This window comes from Lactuca sativa, chromosome 5 (genome assembly GCF_002870075.4).
Source record: "Lactuca sativa cultivar Salinas chromosome 5, Lsat_Salinas_v11, whole genome shotgun sequence".
NCBI lineage: Eukaryota > Viridiplantae > Streptophyta > Magnoliopsida > Asterales > Asteraceae > Lactuca > Lactuca sativa.
Window position 1 is genome coordinate 247,994,621 of NC_056627.2, and position 17,863 is coordinate 248,012,483.

Consider the following 17,863-nt stretch of genomic DNA (forward strand, 5'->3'; position numbering starts at 1 on the left):
TTCTTCCACAAGCTTCAAAAGGCACAAATAACACTCAAAATGGCAAGAAATAACTCAAGATCACTCTAGGTGAATTAGGGCTTCGAGATTAGGGTTTTGAGGTGATAGAGGCTGGGATGGAGGCCAGATATGATGCTTAAATAGGGTGCAAACCCTAAAGATTAGGGTTTTATCCAGCCTGTCCTACTCGTCGAGTCAGGTTGTGACCCGCAGAGTAGCTCACTTAAAACCCATGCATATACTGCCTTATACTCGACGAGTTAAGGCCACCAACTTGTCAAGTGGCCCTTCCAAAATGAATAATTAAATGAATTAAGTGCATACCATGAATTAAGTGTTACATTTACACAAATTCTTGAGTTTCTACACTCAATCGCCATAAAAAGGAAATAGAATTAGAGTTATCGATGCATTAAATTGAAAAGGGATTTGGAGAAATCAACAAAAGAAGTTACTAGAGATAATGAAGAGGGATTTCTTGCAAGAGTCTAGAATATCCCATAGACCTTTAACTTCAGTTTATTCTCTGGTACATGTGACGAAGATGAGGCTGCTCTTTAACAGAAGAATCTAGAATTAGGGCATGTACATGTGAAATACTAAATAAAATCATATCTGATGCCAGATAGAGGATTGAAGAAGAGAAAGGAGGGTTGATGCTAAGCATATCAATTCAAAAACTAGTGTTAAGAGCTATAAGATTACCTTTATCAAATAAACTAAGGCCCCGATTGATAGTTGCTGAATGGGAAATGTCTGTCTGAGTAATAAATTATGACTGAGTAAGAAACCATTCTGTTTGATTGTACATCTGACTGAATGTGCTGACTGATGCAAAATGACCATTTTACCCTGATGCTCTAGTGATGGATAATAATAATAATAATAATAATAATAATAATAATAATAATAATAATAATAATAATAATAATAATAATTGATTATAAAAGTTCAGGGACCAACTAGTAATTTCCAGAAATTAATTATGCAAGACAATTTGAAGTTATGGTAGATTCGGCCAAGATGGATATCTTCAAGGACCAAAACTGCCTAATTCTAATTTTGAGTTGTGCGTGTGTGTTCTGGTTTCTTTTTCCCTTTTCAGGGATTAAATTGATGGTTGAGGAAGGAGGATGAGGGTGGGGCAGGGCAATGGTGGAATGAATTTCAATCAGATTTAGTCAATAATTTTTTTGGGTACGAGCAAGTCAGACATTGTTAACCCGGTCAGATGCAAAGCTAAAACATATCAAACACATAAAGCTGATCGAATCAGACATTTTTATTTGACGTGACCCGGTCAGATCCAAATCAAACAAGACCTAAATAAAGAATTGACTACTAAATTTGGAATGGATTAACTGCAAATGGATGAGAAAATGGCATGTTGTGAACTCTTAGTTTATAAATATGACTCTTGACATAAAAAGTAATCTATATTAGTATTTGATATTTTTTTTGTTGTATTTATAATAAAATACCGTGCACATACATATTTAATTGGAGTTAAATAATTGTTGCAATTCTTTTGTTGTATTTTATGAAATTAAAACTTAAAAAACAATTTTTTTTTATCCAAACTGATTTAGCAAAAAACCGATTACAGACTGATTACAAACCTGCCAGATAAAAAACCCGGTTCTTAAAAACCTGTTTGCCTTCGTTGGAAACAGAGGACCGAATCGATGATTAAAAATCGAATATTCGAATGTGGGCATCAGCAATCAAATACGAATATACGATAACAAACAGACTGAAGTATTGAAGTGGTGATGTAATTGGGCTGGGCCTCGTAATATTTTGTAATGATCCGTTGTTAATAGTGGAAGGCTTACTCTGTCTTTTAATATGCTCGGCACCTCTATACCAAAACCCTAGATTTGTATTTGTCACTGCTTTGGGAGTAAACGCTCGTACCAGGTATCCTTTTTTCTGCTCAATTGTGAACCATGTATACTTATGTCTCATTCGCCTTACTCTTCTTTACACCCTGATATACTGTTGAATTTTCGTTGTTACTGTAGATCGATATCAGAAGGCGATCGTTTGTTCCTCAAGCAATGGCGCTGGTGAGTTTTTTGTTCGTTTTTTGTGTTAATTTTGATTAGTTGACGCTTTTTTGTACGGAGTTCGTGACGGATCTCACTTGTTTTGTATATAATTTGTACGGATGAGGCTTATGATTGCATTTTTTCGTGGATCGCTTTGTTTCGTTTACTCATTTCGACTTTTATCGTTTTGTTTGTGAGGTGAAAAACTCACTGGAACTTTATTGTATTCTTCATCCACTTGAGTTTTCGATGTTCATTTTGTTTTGTGTAATCAATCGATCATGCTTGGTCTGTGTACAAATTTTGCTAATCGATGTGGTTGATTTTGTATCATAATCATCTGGAAATGCTAGATATTAATCATGAGACCAAATTTAAAAGTCACTGACATCCAATTATCTGATAGGGGATAAGGATTCAGAGGCTAGATATTAATCATGTATTTGAGACCAAATTTATAAGGCATTGACATCCAATTAACCTGATAGTGGTATAAGGATTCAGCGGTTTAGTAGGCCTTGGAAATGTTATTCATGCTTTTTGCTCTATATGGAATATTATTCTTAATTTTATTTAGTTTTGAATATTATATTCTCTCATGTAACCTTTTCAACATCTTGAAGTTCATATGTATTTGATGCAACAATATCAACCGTTGGAACTTTATAAAAATTGACGTTTTAATGTCTGATTTGTGATCATTTGGTATTTACATTCTTGTGTCAGTTAATTGCTTTTCATATGATGTATTCTTCTTGTTGCAGATTATGCACGCGGGGGCAAACAACAAGAATGTTTACAAGTCATTAATTGCTGCAGAATATGTTGGTGTTGAGATCAAAATGGATGAAAACTTTCAGATGGGTGTGTCAAACAAGACTCCTGAATTTCTTAAAATGAACCCTATTGGAAAGGTATTGTTCTTTTAATTTATAATCCAATTAAATCTTTCTACAAAAAGGAAAATTTTATTTAATGTTTTATACTGTATTCTTCATCATTAATGCAGGTCCCTGTTCTTGAGACTCCTGAGGGCGGAATATTTGAGAGTAATGCTATTGCTCGCTATGGTGAGGCACCAAATAGCCATTGTTTCTAATTTTCTTTTGGTTTTAAAGTAATGAGCTTACTTTGTTATGTTTTATGCTGCAGTTGCTCATTTGAAACCTGGAAATTCTCTTTTTGGTTCTACACCGATAGAATATGTAACTTTTTTGTTATCTTTTATGATTATTAAAGAATAGCTATACTTATAACTTATATGAAAGCTTATCTATCTTAGGAAAATATTTTATACAGGGCCAAATTGAGCAGTGGATTGACTTTGCAACCTTGGAGCTTGATGCAAGTATGAGGGGTTGGGCGATACCAAGATTTGGATATGCCAATTACATTAAACCTGTTAGTCACTTTTGCTCTTTTCATAATTTTATTATGAATTTTTGATGTGTCTTTTCCATGGGATATTGTGAAATGCTCTAAATGACAATCTTGTGTGCATGTTTTGAAGGTTGAGGAGAGTTATATTGCTGCTACCAAGAGAGGTCTTGGTGCTCTAAACACATATCTTGCTTCACATACTTACTTGGTTGGTGATGGTGTTACTTTGGCTGACATCATCTTGACATGCAACCTTGTGATGGGTTTTAAATTTTTGTTGACAAAAAGTTTCACATCTGAGTTTCCTCATGTTGAGAGGTATTTCTGGACCCTGGTTAATCAACCAAAATTCAGTAAAATAATCGGAGAAGTTGTGCAAACCGAAGCTGTTATTCCTCTTCCTTCAGCCAAGAAACCAGAGGAAAAACCAAAACCCGAGCCTAAAAAGGAAGTCAAGAAAGAAGAAGCCCCTAAACCCAAGCCTGAAGCTGCCCCAGAGGAGGAAGAGGCACCCAAGCCTAAGGCAAAGAATCCTCTTGATTTATTGCCTCCAAGTCCAATGGTTTTGGATGACTGGAAAAGGCTTTACTCTAACACCAAAACTAACTTCCGTGAAGTTGCAATCAAAGGTATTTTCTTTTTTGACTTTTTTTTAAAAAAAAATATATATCCTCTTCTCAGACAACAGTTGACTGATATATTTATTGATTTTGTTGCAGGTTTTTGGGACATGTATGATCCAGAGGGATACTCTCTTTGGTTTTGTAACTACAAATACAATGATGAGAACACTGTCTCATTTGTGACAATGAACAAGGTTGGTGGATTCCTTCAGCGAATGGATCTTGCAAGGAAATATGCTTTTGGAAAGATGTTGATTATTGGAAACGAGCCTCCATTCAAGGTCAAGGGTTTGTGGCTTTTCCGGGGGACTGAAATCCCAAAATTTGTGATGGATGAGTGTTATGACATGGAGCTTTACGAGTGGACCAAGGTTGACCTTTCTGACGAGGCACAAAAGGAGCGAGTGAATCAGATGATTGAAGATTTTGAGCCTTTTGAAGGTGAAGCTCTTTTGGATGCCAAGTGCTTCAAGTGAGTGGAAATGCTGGGACCCTCGAACCATCAATTATTGTTGGTGATTGGGTAGATTTTTCTACAAAATGTGTTTTTAGATATATGTCAAACTTTGTTTTGTTTTGTGATGTTTACTAGCATATTATAAACTAAACCAGTTTTGTTTATTGGGTCCAGACTCTAGATTATACATTTGCATCCCACAGTTGGTTATTGTTCTTTTTGCATTTGAAATGCGTTGTTTACAGGTTGGAGAATGTTAGTTGTTCAAAACCTGAAAGAATGCATGATATTTGCTAGATGATTGAAAACGATAACTAGAGTTTCATCTATGTATGTCTATCGAGTAGGTTCTTTAGACCCTGCAAAAAATGAAACTGCTTCACGTATTGAAGTTTAAAACGTTTTTAGGTACTGTTTGGTTTTTTAAAGTAAAAATTTAGGAAGTCTGCGGACCACAACGGTTGTAGACTGTAATAAGAAGCGTATTTGTTTTTAAAGTGGCTGAAGCTAATAAGATAGCAATTACAATCTAAGAAGTAATGAGTATTTGGCTATGGACTTGGAAACCCTTGATTATCCAATAAAAATGTTGCTTGATTTTCCAATAAAAATGTTGGCTTGATTCATATTGCTACGAGTCAAAAATTGAATTTTAAACAAAGTTATTTTGATTCAACCATCTCTTTCTCGACTTGACTATTTAGAATTATATATTTTGAATACCAACTAATCAAATTCTATTCTTTGTTATTTTTATCTCTATTTTTTAGATTTGGAAATAGTAACCGATTCGATAAATCTATAATGGTTCCGAAATGAAATAAGTTATTTATCTTATTTGTTGTAGATATTAAAAATTTAAAATAAACTAAATGGCTGCAGACTGTAATAAAAAACGTGTTTGTGTTTTACCATCTCAATGCGGTTGTGCATATTAAAAAATTAAAATAAACTAATTTTATATGCCGAAATTAGTTTTTTAATATCGAAAATTTAATAATGTATGACATTTTAGGCAAAAAATAATGACATTTCAACAAAAAATTATCATTATTCAATATAAAAAAGCGAAAAAATAATTCAGCAAGAATAAACAAAAAAAATGAAAAAAAAAGATAAAACAATAATTCAGCAACATATAATCAAGATTTCAGGAAAAAAAAAGGTTAAAAGAGACAATAAAAGGGCTGCCCCAAAACAGAACACGTGCATAAAATTTTTACTCCAAAGACTTCTAAAAAACACACCGAAATGAAAAGTGTTACACGTGTGCTGCGACGCACAACAATAAAAAGGTCTGAAGATGTTTTTTTTTACAAAAACAAACATCTTAGTATGTTATACAATAAGAGGTCTGAAGATTTAAAAAAAAAACATCTTAGTGTGTTATACATCTCTCACATTTTACTGGTTATGAGGATCGGTGCTACAAGTTGAACAATCATACTAATAATATGTTGATCGATTCAATATTTGGTCTGGATTTCAAAACATGCTTTTATCATTTCACATTTCGATTTAGGAAAAGATTCAATTGAGAATCACATGGATGTCAATTAGTTTTATAATAAAATAAATTTAACAAAATTATGTATATATTGAGTCTGATTAAAACTTGAAATGAAATGTCCAAGTTATAATTTTACTCAAAATTATCTGCTATACCATTTGTATGACCTGTACTTATGCTTTTAGTATAAATACTTATAAAATAAATCAAACATTTTAATAAAATAAAATCTAGACCAACCTCCATTTAAATTGCTTTTTTAACAATTGCAATAAAGAAATATACAATCTAATCTCAATATTATTTTGAAAACGATGATAAATTTAGAAATTAGTTTTTCTGAACCCAAGTTTAGTAGTTTACTATGACTTGTAAATAACGCGGAGTGATGGCGCAACTTATTATATGAACACTTGTCTGCCATATCCGGAAAACCCTGGCAATTTTGCGTTGATATTATCAGAGAGAGATGACGGAGATCTCGCGTCGGAGTTCGCTCCGCTTCTTATTATTCTTTTCCTCAATTTCCCTGCAATTCTTCGCTGGTTCGTTCCTCAGATCTCTACACTACAACTATTTTATCTTTAATTTAATCTGTTTACTCAATTGCTTGTTTTCTCTAAAGATCTACGCCTGATTATGTCAATTTTAATAACAAAATCGCGAGTCAGTAGAAACTTTATGTTCATCTCGCTTTAACAGTAAATAGGGAGGTTTTGATATATGTGGTTTAATTATTCAATTGCGTTTATGCATATGTTTCTCTTCCTAGATTCTGACATAACATGTGTTCTAGGGTTTATTTCGATTGCGTTTATGCATATTTTAAGGAAATTTAACCTATTGCATATGATGAATATAAGTTACCAATTTAAATCGGCTCCTGTAGTGTTACACCATTGAGTTCTACAGTTCATCTATTGTCATAATTCATTTGTGTTGTATTATAAATCATTTCAGGGTTTTCAGAGGATTCAAATTCCAAAGATGTGACAAAAGTTGATGCTCATTCTTCTTCAAGTAGCAAAAAAGGATCTACAATTCTGATAACATGCATCACGATTGGGGCATTTGCTGGTTTGTCATTTTTCCTTTACAGGTTATGGCAAAAGAAGAAACGTGATGAACAATATGCTCGTCTACTAAAGCTGTTTGAACAAGATGATGAGCTTGAGCTTGAACTTGGTCTTCGTGATTAAGTTACTTTAATCAAAGTAAACTCCCATACCCTTTACTATTTTGATTCATATATATATGCAGGTTTTTGTAGCTTAATTCACCCAAAAACGACCTTTTTTTTTATCAGAACACAGGTGTAAATGGTAGTTGTGCATCAGGAAGGCGGCTCCCAGCATTTGTTTCTGGAATTAGCAATTGTATAAATTTTATAGCGTGTGATGACGAGGACTCAAACTTGTCATTGAAATTTGTATAATTTTTATTAACATGACGACAAAAGATGTACTCATCTTTCTTCATTGCTTTTTCTGGTTAATCGTATATTTGTTTTCTTCTTGAAAATGTATGTTTTATAGGAACCACCATACTTTTTATATGTTGCGGAAGTTGGTTTATTGATAACAGTTAAACTATTATTGTCATAATATCATTTTGTAGTCGTATTATTTATAGACTTTAAGAAAAAGAAGACCTTGCGAGTAAGGGACATGGTTTTGACATATACTAAAAGGTTATCCAATTGAACCCGTTACCTATTTTGTCTGGTCTGCCTACTTTGTCATCTATCCACAAAAATATAACCACTTTTGATTTACTGGGTTTGATTCAAACTATTTGATATTGTCAGATCTTTAAATATATCAAAACTTTTGTTTTCTAGCATAACAGTTAAAGGCATGTCACAAAGTTTCTTGAAAAGTTATTCTTTCAAAAAGCTCGCGTTATGTTAAAGGAGTGATAACACTTTTAACACCTTGCCAAGTCATATTTTTGAATGCCACCTCATTTTTTACAATTTAACACTTAATCTTAGCATTTGGTAGAGAGTGGTAAAACTCCAGCACTCCATTTTTTTTCTTTTAATTTTCTTTTTCTAATTTTATTAAATTATTTTATTTTAATATACAAACATTTTTTGTACACAAATATTAAACATATTTTATTCTTTTAACCAAAAACAATTAATATAAATATAAATTATATTTTAAAAAACAAAAAAAAAACATGTTAATGCTAGACAAACACTTAATATTTAAATAAATGAAAAAGTTAAATTACGGTAAAAATCGGATTTATTTATAAAAAGGGAATGATAAAAAGTTGAATTTTTAATTAAAGCAAGGTAAAAATCGGATTTAATAAAAAGAAGGGGGATGGGGATTGAATTTTGTTTGAAGGGTAAATTCATTGAAATGAGTTTCCACCAATGGTAAAAAAGCACTCTCTCTCCTCTCTTACCACCAATCACAAACAAACAGTCTCTATCTCTCTCCTCTCGTTAAATGTTTGATGCACTCACCTTAACAACCCCTGGCGAGTGCTAGGGGGTGGTGTACATTTGGGCTTAACAAGTTTAAGGAAGGCTCTTCCCACTCCTCTTAGCCTTAAAATTATATACACAATGGTTGTTAACACTTATCTTCGATCTACTGTTGTACATGTACATAAACCCATAAAGTGTGAGCAATTTTTAAATTTTACATATTAATTCTCAACGCATATGCGAATTCTAGAGGCAATAAAGCCAATAGTCCGTTTATTTATCAACGATAAAAAGAAACAAAATTTCTCCAAACGTATTAAATGTCACAGAAAAACAGTTACAAAAGACGAATCGAATGGGCCAGACAGGCACGTGGTACATGAAAGTTATCTAGCATATACTATCTTCACAACGCAGATTACATTGTTCTGATCATTAATTACACATGTCATTTAACACAATGAATTCAATTCTTGTTGGACATTAAAAAATTTCATGAACTCGTGATAAAAAAATAATAATAAACATAGATATTTATGAGTTAACTGAAAAATATGAACCAGAACAAGGCTCCATTTTCAAAAATTCAATATGCCAAATGCCAAACACTTATTATACTTCCTTCTACCTATAGATATAGCAAGTAAAATTTCAATTCGTTTCTCTATCTCTTTTCAACTCTAAAACACCATAATCATCGTAGATCCAAAAATAGAAAATCCCTTATACACAACTTTTAACAATCAAAAATCAATCACATGACACACTTCACTTGCTGTCAGTGAAATCTGCATCAATAACATCTCCCTCAGCAGCAGCAGAAGTAGGGCCCTTGCCAGATGCTTCTGAACCCTCAGCACCTGGGGCGTCACCAGGACCTGCACCAGGCTGGTTGTAAAGTGACTGCCCGAGCTGCATAACTTCTTGATTTAGGGCAGCCATGGCATCTTTTATGGTCTGTGTTGACCCGCCCGAAATGGCCTCCTTCAGCAACCCAAGCTTCTCCTCCACCTTCTCTTTCACTGGAGCAGGAACCTTCTCTCCCAATTCTTTCAGCTGTTTCTCTGTCTGGTAAACCACTGAATCAGCTTGGTTCTTTGTGTCTATGGCTTCTCTTTTTTCCTTATCTTCTTTCGCAAACTTTTCAGCTTCATTCACCATTCTTTTTACCTGTTTCATTATATATATTATTAGCCAAAAAAACCAACACAAACAGAGCCTACATTACAATTTACAATAATATTACATACCTCATCATCAGGGAGTGTGCTAGCACCAGTAATGGTGATATCTTGCTTCTTTCCTGTGCCTTTTTCGATTGCAGTCACAGACAAAATACCATTTGCATCAATGTCAAACTTGACTTCAATTTGTGGGACCCCACGTGGAGCAGGAGGAATTCCATCCAACCGGAAGCTTCCAAGAGACTTGTTGTCTCTAACGAATTCTCTCTCGCCTTGAAGAACATTGATTTCAACACTTGTTTGGCCATCAGCAGCTGTTGAGAACACCTCTGATTTTGAACTCGGGAGAGTTGTGTTTCTTGGTATGATCTTTGTCATCACACCACCAAGGGTCTCTAGTCCAATCGATAGTGGTGTCACATCAAGTAGCACAATATCACTCACATCTCCCGCCAAAACACCAGCCTTAAAAGAAAAGAATTGGTTGGATGGAATGGAATGGAATGATTCTAAGGAATGGAATGGAATGGAATAAAGATTTTTATACCTGAACTGCAGCTCCCAAGGCAACAACTTCATCAGGATTGACAGTAACATTTGGTTCTTTTCCAGTTAAGCTCTTAACGACTTCTTGGACAGATGGAATTCGTGTTGAGCCACCAACAAGTATCACTTCATCAAGATCCTTGAATGATAGCTTTGCATCTCTCAATGAATTTTCAACTGGAGTTTTAAGCCTGAAAGAAAGATCCATACTTTATCAGTTTTAAGTTTTAACAACAGTTGAAAAATAAAAAAGAGGGCATATAAAACTAGTTCACTAACCTATCCAGTAGATCTGAGCATAGTTCTTCAAACTTTGCTCTTGTAAGAGTGGTATCAATGTGTTTAGGGCCATCAGCTGTGGCTGTAATGAAAGGCAAGCTAGGAAGAAAATAACCCACAAATCAGTAAAACTCGTTTGCTAGAAAGTAAGAACAGCAATAAATACTTTTTTATATGATTCATGTACCTGATATTTGCCTGTGTCAAAGTTGAAAGTTCCATCTTAGCCTTTTCAGCTGTCTCGGTCAAACGCTGGAGGGCTTGCTTGTCCTTTAGTAGATCTATGCCTTCATCTTTCTTGAAGCTTGCAGCAAGCCAATCAACTATTCTCTACATGAAAGCGTAAAAAGAAAACTATAATAATGAAATTATAAAAGGTAGTAAATGGACAATGGTATTGGTTCTAGAACAATACTAACTTTATCAAAATCATCACCACCAAGATGTGTGTCTCCAGAAGTAGAAAGCACCTCAAAAACTCCATCACCAACCTCAAGAACTACAATCCACAAAATGGGAAACAGACATCAGAAAACATATTTAGAATAAAACATCATATTGGATTGAAAACTCAGTTATCCCAAATCGTGTCCCCTCACCTGAAACATCGAAAGTACCACCTCCAAGGTCAAACACTAATATGGTTTCATTGTTTTTCCTTTCAAAACCATAAGCTAGTGATGCAGCTGTAGGCTCATTGATAATACGAAGAACTTCAAGGCCAGCAATGCGACCTGCATCTTTTGTTGCTGTTCTTTGGGAATCATTGAAATAAGCAGGAACTGTTACAACAGCTTTTGTGACCTTATCATTCAGAAACTTTGAAGCATCGTCCACAAGCTTTCTCAAAACCTGATAAAAGAGAAGCGACAAGAGAAGCCAAATTAGGGCAAAAACATCTTACTGTTACAAATTAAAGAGGTATAGGGAGCACTGGTGTACCTGTGCTGAAATTTCTTCAGCAGCAAACTGTTTTCCAATAGCAGGACAATCAAGCTTAACGTTTCCGTTCTCGTCACGCACCACCGTATACGAAATCTGCTTAGACTCCTCGTCCACCTCCGACATCTTCCTCCCGATAAATCTCTTCACTGAGAAGAAGGTGTTTTCAGGATTCACAACGGCCTGCCTCTTAGCAATCTGTCCAACCAACCTATCTCCGTTCTTCGTGTACGCCACAACCGATGGCGTCGTCCTCTGCCCCTCGGCGTTGGTAACGATGACAGGCTTCCCACCTTCCATCGCACCAACAGCAGAGTTGGTAGTTCCAAGATCGATTCCCACAACTTTCTCAGCGACGACTCTAAGAGGACCATTGCTACGATTTCTTCTACTCCTGTTAAGTTTTGCAAATGATATTTGTTGTGAAAAGGAAACAGAATTCCTTAAACCTTGGCCGAATAAGACTGTTTTGGGGAACTTGATAGTTGAAGCAAAAGGATTGCCTCCAAGAGGGTGAATCTGAGCTGTTGTTGATGCCATCTGTTCCTGCTCAGGTTGAGAAGTGAAATCCTGAGCCGCTTAAACCCTAGAAAATTTGGGCACGACGGAGTAAATGGCAAATGAAATTGAGAAGAAGATAAAGTAGGGAGAGAAGGTTGGGTCTTGGGTGGGTCGGGGGTCCGTTAACAAAGCTTAAACCAAGACGATAAGAAATGTAAAGCATAGGGTAGATATTAAAAGTTTTGGTTTAATTTAAGACAAAATTGCAAAAATGGTTATATATGTATTTTTTTTTTTGGGATTTAGTTAAAACCATAATTTTTTTGGATTTGGTAGTCATTTTGGCCTAGTTTGACTGGGATTTTGGTTCCTCGACAAACTGAAAAGACTAAAATGCCATTCTTGTATATATTTTTATATTTTTTCTATTTAATTTAATGTTTTATTATTAATAAACATTGGGCCCACCCCTTCTCTCTCTGTCTAGGTTTGTGCTTGATAAACACCCAAGAATATGTTCATAGATTCAAGAACACTCAAGAACATCTTCCACCACCACCACCTTTTGACCACAGTCCTCCACCACCACACTCCGCCGCCACTACCGTCTGCCACCTCCATCTCCACCTAAACACTTTTTCTGCCACTTCAACTCAACCAAAAATCATCTCATAAACAAAAAGGCATACACAAAATCTGGTTTTGTTCTTGAGTTCACCCCTATTTGATGAACAAACACACACATGAAATCATATCTGATGAACATACATACACAAAAAATCATATCAGATGAATACCTGATGAACACACACACACAATCATTAACACACACATAAGAAATCAAATAAACACACACACACACACAATCTGATGAACACGCACACGAAATCAGATTTGATGAACACATGTGTTTGTTAGTCATCAATCTACCATTTAACCCAGAAATCAGAACATGACTTGAACACTTAAAGAACATAAGAAAAACTCATGAAAGTAACTGAACTTCAAATTTATGGCAAGAAGCCAAGAAATAACCAGATAAAGTAAAACAAAGGTGAGAAGTGATGAACTCGTTAGATCAAATGCGATGGTGTTTTTGTTTTTAGATCCATCGGAAACAACAACCGGCGCCACCCTTTTCTTGCCCACATTCTCCATCTCCTTCGTTATCAGAAACCCTTCCCTTTCCGTCATCGAATCTGAAAACCATCATAAGCTTTTCCATTTCTGTCTCCAGATCTAAAGCCACGTCCGTTTATGGATCTAAAAACCATCTCGGATATGTTCATCTCAAGCCCTCCACACTTTCAGTTTTTGTTCCTCCTTATTTTCTTGGTTTTTCTTAAACAACACATACTCCAGATTTTTAGATTTGTTCTTGAGGAAGAAGACTATCAAAAAGAGAGAGAGAGAGAGAGAGAGAAAGAAAGAGAGATACGTAGGCACATCTCTTTATTCCACTCAACATCCTAAATAGACTACAACAACCTTGATTCCACTACCTGTGATGTATAAAAAAAATGAGTGGGTCGGATTTGGGAAAACCTGGTGAGATACGTAGGGTTTTCAAGCCCACAATAAATTAGTGATATTAAATAATATCATTTCTGCAAAACAACGTTATCAGATAATATATATAAAATCTGACCTAAGACCAACTACCCAACCTAACCGATCCTCATAGATCCTAAAACAACGATTATCTGGAGGAATCACCCAACCTGATGAATCGTATGAATATCTGATTAACTACACAGTTAGGGGTGTCCTTGGCCAATGTAAGTGATATAAGGCAAAAAATGTTCAGAGATTTGATAAATATGATATCCCATTTTATCTACGTCCATGGTTTAAAGTCCATGCTAAAAACGTAATTCACTGGACTGTCTAGAATAGTTAATTGTTGTCATCTACTTTGGTCGATGACCCATACATACTTGCCAGTTGTCTAATCTGGACCCACCATTTATGGTCATCGAAGAAAGAGGAGAAACACTCCGTTCTGATCTCACACACCCTACCCTAGTCATGAGGCCTAATCGATACCTAACATTAATCTCAGTTAAGTATCCTTTAAAAGTCTTATTCTTAAACTTGAGGCAAAACTTATAACTAAAGGCAATCGATTCCCAAAACAATTTCTAATTCAATAGTATTTATAAAAATAGCATGTAGCACTGATAATACAAGCAATCATTTAATGTCTCATATAAATAATACTTATATTTTAGATTATCATCTTGATAGAAACTATGTAACGCCCGTAGATCCGGACTAGTCAATTTAGATATAATAGGGGTCGAAAACGACTTTTCGACAAAAGATTATTTAGAATAAATAATCTTAACCAAGTTGTAGAATATGTCTCAAGGGTTCCGTACATATAAAGAACGCCGAAATCCGAGTTATAACGAAGAAGTTATAGCCCGTTAAAGTTTTTCGGCAAAACCGGCACGGCACCGGGAGACGTAAATAGTGAATTTAAGATAGATGAATTTTTAGCCTTAATGATCTAAACAAAAGTTGTAGTATACGTTAAACCGAGAAGATCCATAAAAAGAACGCCCAAAGCTGACTTCGTATGCGGAAGTTATGATTTTTCAAAGTTTCAGCTTAGAAGTGTACAGCCCGAAACTCGAATTTTAGTTCGAGCGGTTTTTGGCTTATGCAACCTTAATGAGAGTTGAATATCTCATTAATAGGAACTCAACGGTAAAAAGACAGACGAAAACGGAGTCCGTATGAAGGAGTTACGAATTCTTCACAGTCATTTAACAGTCTAATCTCCTCCTACTGTTAAATTTAAGATCGGTCGAGATTTAGTCTATGGAGTCTAAATGAAAATTGTAGATATTATTTTTAACTACGCGTGGATATAAAGAACGTCGAAAATGGAGCTCGTATGCGAAAGTTACGGGGTTTAGAAGTCGGCAGGGTGCTGTATGAAATCGGGTGACGTGTCTGAATAAGGGCCAAGGCTTTCTCCCCAAGGCAAGCCACCAGAGGGTGACCCTTCGCATGGAATCGAAGAGTAGGAGGACCTACCCGACGAGTAGATCTATTTTCCAGCCTATAAATAGAGGTGTCGGGCTCCCTCATTCTTCACACCTTCCCAACTTCACTTTCTCTATCTAAACTCTCTCTCTAACCCCCCAAACCCCCCCCCCCCCAAAAAAAAAACCTAGGGAACCTCCCTAGCACCTGAAGAAAGCCCAGAGGCTCCCAGAGTCCCGAGAAAAGATCCTTTCATCTCGGGAATGTTGCTCCAGCGAAGCCCGATTTTCGAGAAAAAACCCGCTGTAAGTGAGTTATGCCTACCCTATCTTTAGTATTGCTTATGTTTTAATATAGTAACGTTATTAGGAACTTATAATGAGTATTTGGGTTATTATTATGAGTTATATAAGAGTGTTTCTTAACACTTATATAATAGTAATAATAGCTAGACTATTAATTAGTCTCGGTGAATATTAAACTAAACTCTAGTGGTAATGATACTAGGTTTTGTCCGAGGAAAATTGTGTTGAGAGTAACGAAGTGCTGTTCAAGTTTCGAGTCACCACCTTCCCAAGTGAGTGCATAGTCCCTTTCATCTTACACATAAATATGAAGTATTTTAATATAAATTACGTGTTATGTGTGGATATTGTCTGAATACTTGTTGTCTATACTGGTGAAAGATTTTTATACATGTTTTAAATGATGTAAACTGTATAAAGTATTTTATATCTACAAAGTATGTTGGGTAAAACATGGGTAGATGAATGATGAGGGGTAAAAGCTGAAATAGAGGAACATTAGTAGTATGGACCTAGTGCCCTATAGGTAAACATTGGCAGCAATGGACCTAGTACCCTATAGATGAACACTGGCAGCTGCGCCACACCCTGTAGATGTTTTAGGTCTACGGTAAACGTCCTAGCAGTTGCGCTCTAAGGATAGTATCGTAGTTGCGCCTAATAGGGAGCCTTACGACCATGACAGTAGCGTTTAAAGGTCAATACCGGCAGAAGTGCCTCATAGAAAATGTCCCAACTCTGACAGCTGCGCCTAAGTGATAATATTAGTAGCTGCGCTTGACCACTGTGTCATTGGCAACAATGGACTTCATGTTGTTCCTTAGGATGATCCTTAGGAATGAATGAACAAGGATTAGCTGATCCTTAGGGTAAATCCTTAAGAAGATAATGGGAATGGGTAATTGGGTTGATTGTTTGATGTTTAAATATAATAATTATATTATTGTGGGTTGAAAACCTTATGTACTCACCAGGTTTCCCAACCTGACCCACTCCAACTTATTTGTATCACAGGTGTCGATACGAAGCTACTTTACACTGAGAGATTTAAAAGAGATGTAGATCACTAGTGTGAATAAATGTAAGTTCTGTTTATGCTTATGTTCATGTATTGACGATGACATCCCAACGTTTTAAAATGAATAAAAAATACATTTCTTCGGGAATGCTTTGATAACGTAATTATCATGTTTTTCTGGGGACAAATTCCGCAACACTTTTATTAAAAGAGGTACTCTGATTTTTATAAAGCATAAACAAAATCGGTCTTTTTCTGGCCGTGAAAATGGGGATGTCACAAACTACGCACTCGCCTCACAAAAGTGTTTGGTGAATCGGGCAGAGCTTCGCCTTACACCTTTCCAAAAGACTTAGATGTACATAACGCTAAGTCTTAGTCAATTATCCTACAAGTTTATATTCTTAAATAATCCCAAAGTCTACTTCAAAATCTAAACAAGGAATAATCAGGTAAGATCATATCGGAGGTAGGGTCCGTTTGGTATACAAAGTATACTGTTTGGAAATCCCACTTTAAACACCTCACTAAATCCAACCTAGGTATTACTCCCGTAAATAGATCAAGCAGTATAACGACTAGGAATCATTGATAAATCTTACTTATAATTTCCTAGTAACTACTTATAACTATGATTATAAATTACACAGAAGAAGAGTAAGCGTAGCTCACTTAAAAAGTACTATAAATGAGAACCGAGATCTATATGGGCTGAATACTGACTCGGGATCTCCTACTCGAAGGCTACTACTCATATGATTACTCAGGGGCGTCGCAGGGCTTCGTTATAGGTTAGAATGAAGGAAAAAGGGGTTAAGTATCGAAAATTTCAGAGCAAAATCAACTGAAAGGTGTGAGGATTGAGGAAGGAATGAGCTGATATTTATAGTTGGGTTCCTTGGGACGCATGTCATACAACATGGTGGCATGCCGCATACAAGGTGGAGTGGCTCATCAATTCTACTGACATGTGACACGAATTAGGTGGGGGGCGTAGCAGCTTCTAGAACCTTCTACGCATCGCACATACGCGTGCCGAATTTCATATTTTCAAAATTGTGTATCTTCTTCATACGAACTCCATTTTTAATGTTGTTTATATCCCCAAAAAGCTCGACGAGATTTACAACTTTCGTTTAGAATCCTTCGGCTAATTTTGACTTTATCTTTTTTCACACATGCTTAAACTGTTAAAACTTGTATAAAAAGTCGACCGATCTAAAATACGATTTTTGAGTAGAATACTGTTATGCCGAATCTTAGAAAACTCATAAATTCCTCTCACGAAGTCAGATTTGGATGTTCTCTATATGCACGCTCTTGTCTTAACGATTACTACGAGTTTTGTTTAGATCTATTATGCTAAAAAGTAATTTATCAAAAATCTATTTTTTACGCAGAGTCATGCTGGTTTAATCGCGAAACTTCGAAGAAGCATAACTTCTTCATATGAATTCAGATTTGAACGCTCCTTATATCTCCGAAATCTTTATGAAGTATAATATAACTAGGTTAAGATTATTTTTCCTAAGTAATCTTTTATCTTTGATGCGTAATTTAATTTAATTTAATTTATTATTAAATACACTCAATATCCTATAGAACATATAAGCACGTAAATATATGAATA

The 17,863-nt window shown here is 35.4% G+C and overlaps 3 protein-coding genes across 3 annotated transcripts; 2 read left to right on the top strand and 1 right to left on the bottom strand.

Moving 5' to 3' along the window:
* The first annotated feature begins 1,805 nt into the window (after positions 1-1,805).
* Positions 1,806-4,721, top strand: LOC111878009 (elongation factor 1-gamma). Its single transcript, XM_023874518.2, has 8 exons — positions 1,806-1,920; positions 2,025-2,069; positions 2,816-2,965; positions 3,061-3,121; positions 3,204-3,256; positions 3,351-3,452; positions 3,562-4,060; positions 4,151-4,721. Exons 2-8 carry the CDS (start codon positions 2,061-2,063, stop codon positions 4,528-4,530), a joined length of 1,254 nt encoding a protein of 417 aa, XP_023730286.1. The 5' UTR covers positions 1,806-1,920; positions 2,025-2,060; the 3' UTR covers positions 4,531-4,721.
* Positions 4,722-6,391: 1,670 nt separating this feature from the next.
* LOC111878033 (uncharacterized) lies at positions 6,392-7,625 on the top strand. Its single transcript, XM_023874549.3, has 3 exons — positions 6,392-6,566; positions 6,982-7,235; positions 7,328-7,625. The coding sequence occupies exons 1-2, from the start codon at positions 6,491-6,493 to the stop codon at positions 7,218-7,220; spliced, it is 315 nt and encodes a 104-aa protein (XP_023730317.1). The 5' UTR covers positions 6,392-6,490; the 3' UTR covers positions 7,221-7,235; positions 7,328-7,625.
* Positions 7,626-8,971: 1,346 nt separating this feature from the next.
* LOC111878006 (stromal 70 kDa heat shock-related protein, chloroplastic) lies at positions 8,972-12,091 on the bottom strand. The gene is made up of 8 exons (XM_023874513.3): positions 11,416-12,091; positions 11,073-11,325; positions 10,893-10,972; positions 10,661-10,803; positions 10,474-10,572; positions 10,196-10,385; positions 9,715-10,113; positions 8,972-9,634 (listed from the first exon to the last, which is right to left on the bottom strand). The coding sequence occupies exons 1-8, from the start codon at positions 11,953-11,955 to the stop codon at positions 9,233-9,235; spliced, it is 2,106 nt and encodes a 701-aa protein (XP_023730281.1). The 5' UTR covers positions 11,956-12,091; the 3' UTR covers positions 8,972-9,232.
* Between the last annotated feature and the right edge of the window lie 5,772 nt (positions 12,092-17,863).

What these genes read in the sequence shown, in the direction of transcription:
- LOC111878033 (XM_023874549.3), top strand. Translation starts at nt 6,491, where the DNA reads ATGACGGAGATCTCGCGTCGGAGTTCGCTCCGCTTCTTATTATTCTTT. An exon ending in TTCCCTGCAATTCTTCGCTG is followed by an intron (nt 6,567 to 6,981) that starts GTTCGTTCCTCA and finishes AAATCATTTCAG; the next exon opens with GGTTTTCAGAGGATTCAAAT.
- LOC111878006 (XM_023874513.3), bottom strand. Translation starts at nt 11,955, where the DNA reads ATGGCATCAACAACAGCTCAGATTCACCCTCTTGGAGGCAATCCTTTT. An exon ending in GTGGTGATGATTTTGATAAA is followed by an intron (nt 10,804 to 10,892) that starts GTTAGTATTGTT and finishes GCTTTCATGTAG; the next exon opens with AGAATAGTTGATTGGCTTGC. An exon ending in TGCTCAGATCTACTGGATAG is followed by an intron (nt 10,386 to 10,473) that starts GTTAGTGAACTA and finishes TCTTTCTTTCAG; the next exon opens with GCTTAAAACTCCAGTTGAAA.
- LOC111878009 (XM_023874518.2), top strand. An exon ending in GTTCTACACCGATAGAATAT is followed by an intron (nt 3,257 to 3,350) that starts GTAACTTTTTTG and finishes TATTTTATACAG; the next exon opens with GGCCAAATTGAGCAGTGGAT. An exon ending in CCGTGAAGTTGCAATCAAAG is followed by an intron (nt 4,061 to 4,150) that starts GTATTTTCTTTT and finishes ATTTTGTTGCAG; the next exon opens with GTTTTTGGGACATGTATGAT.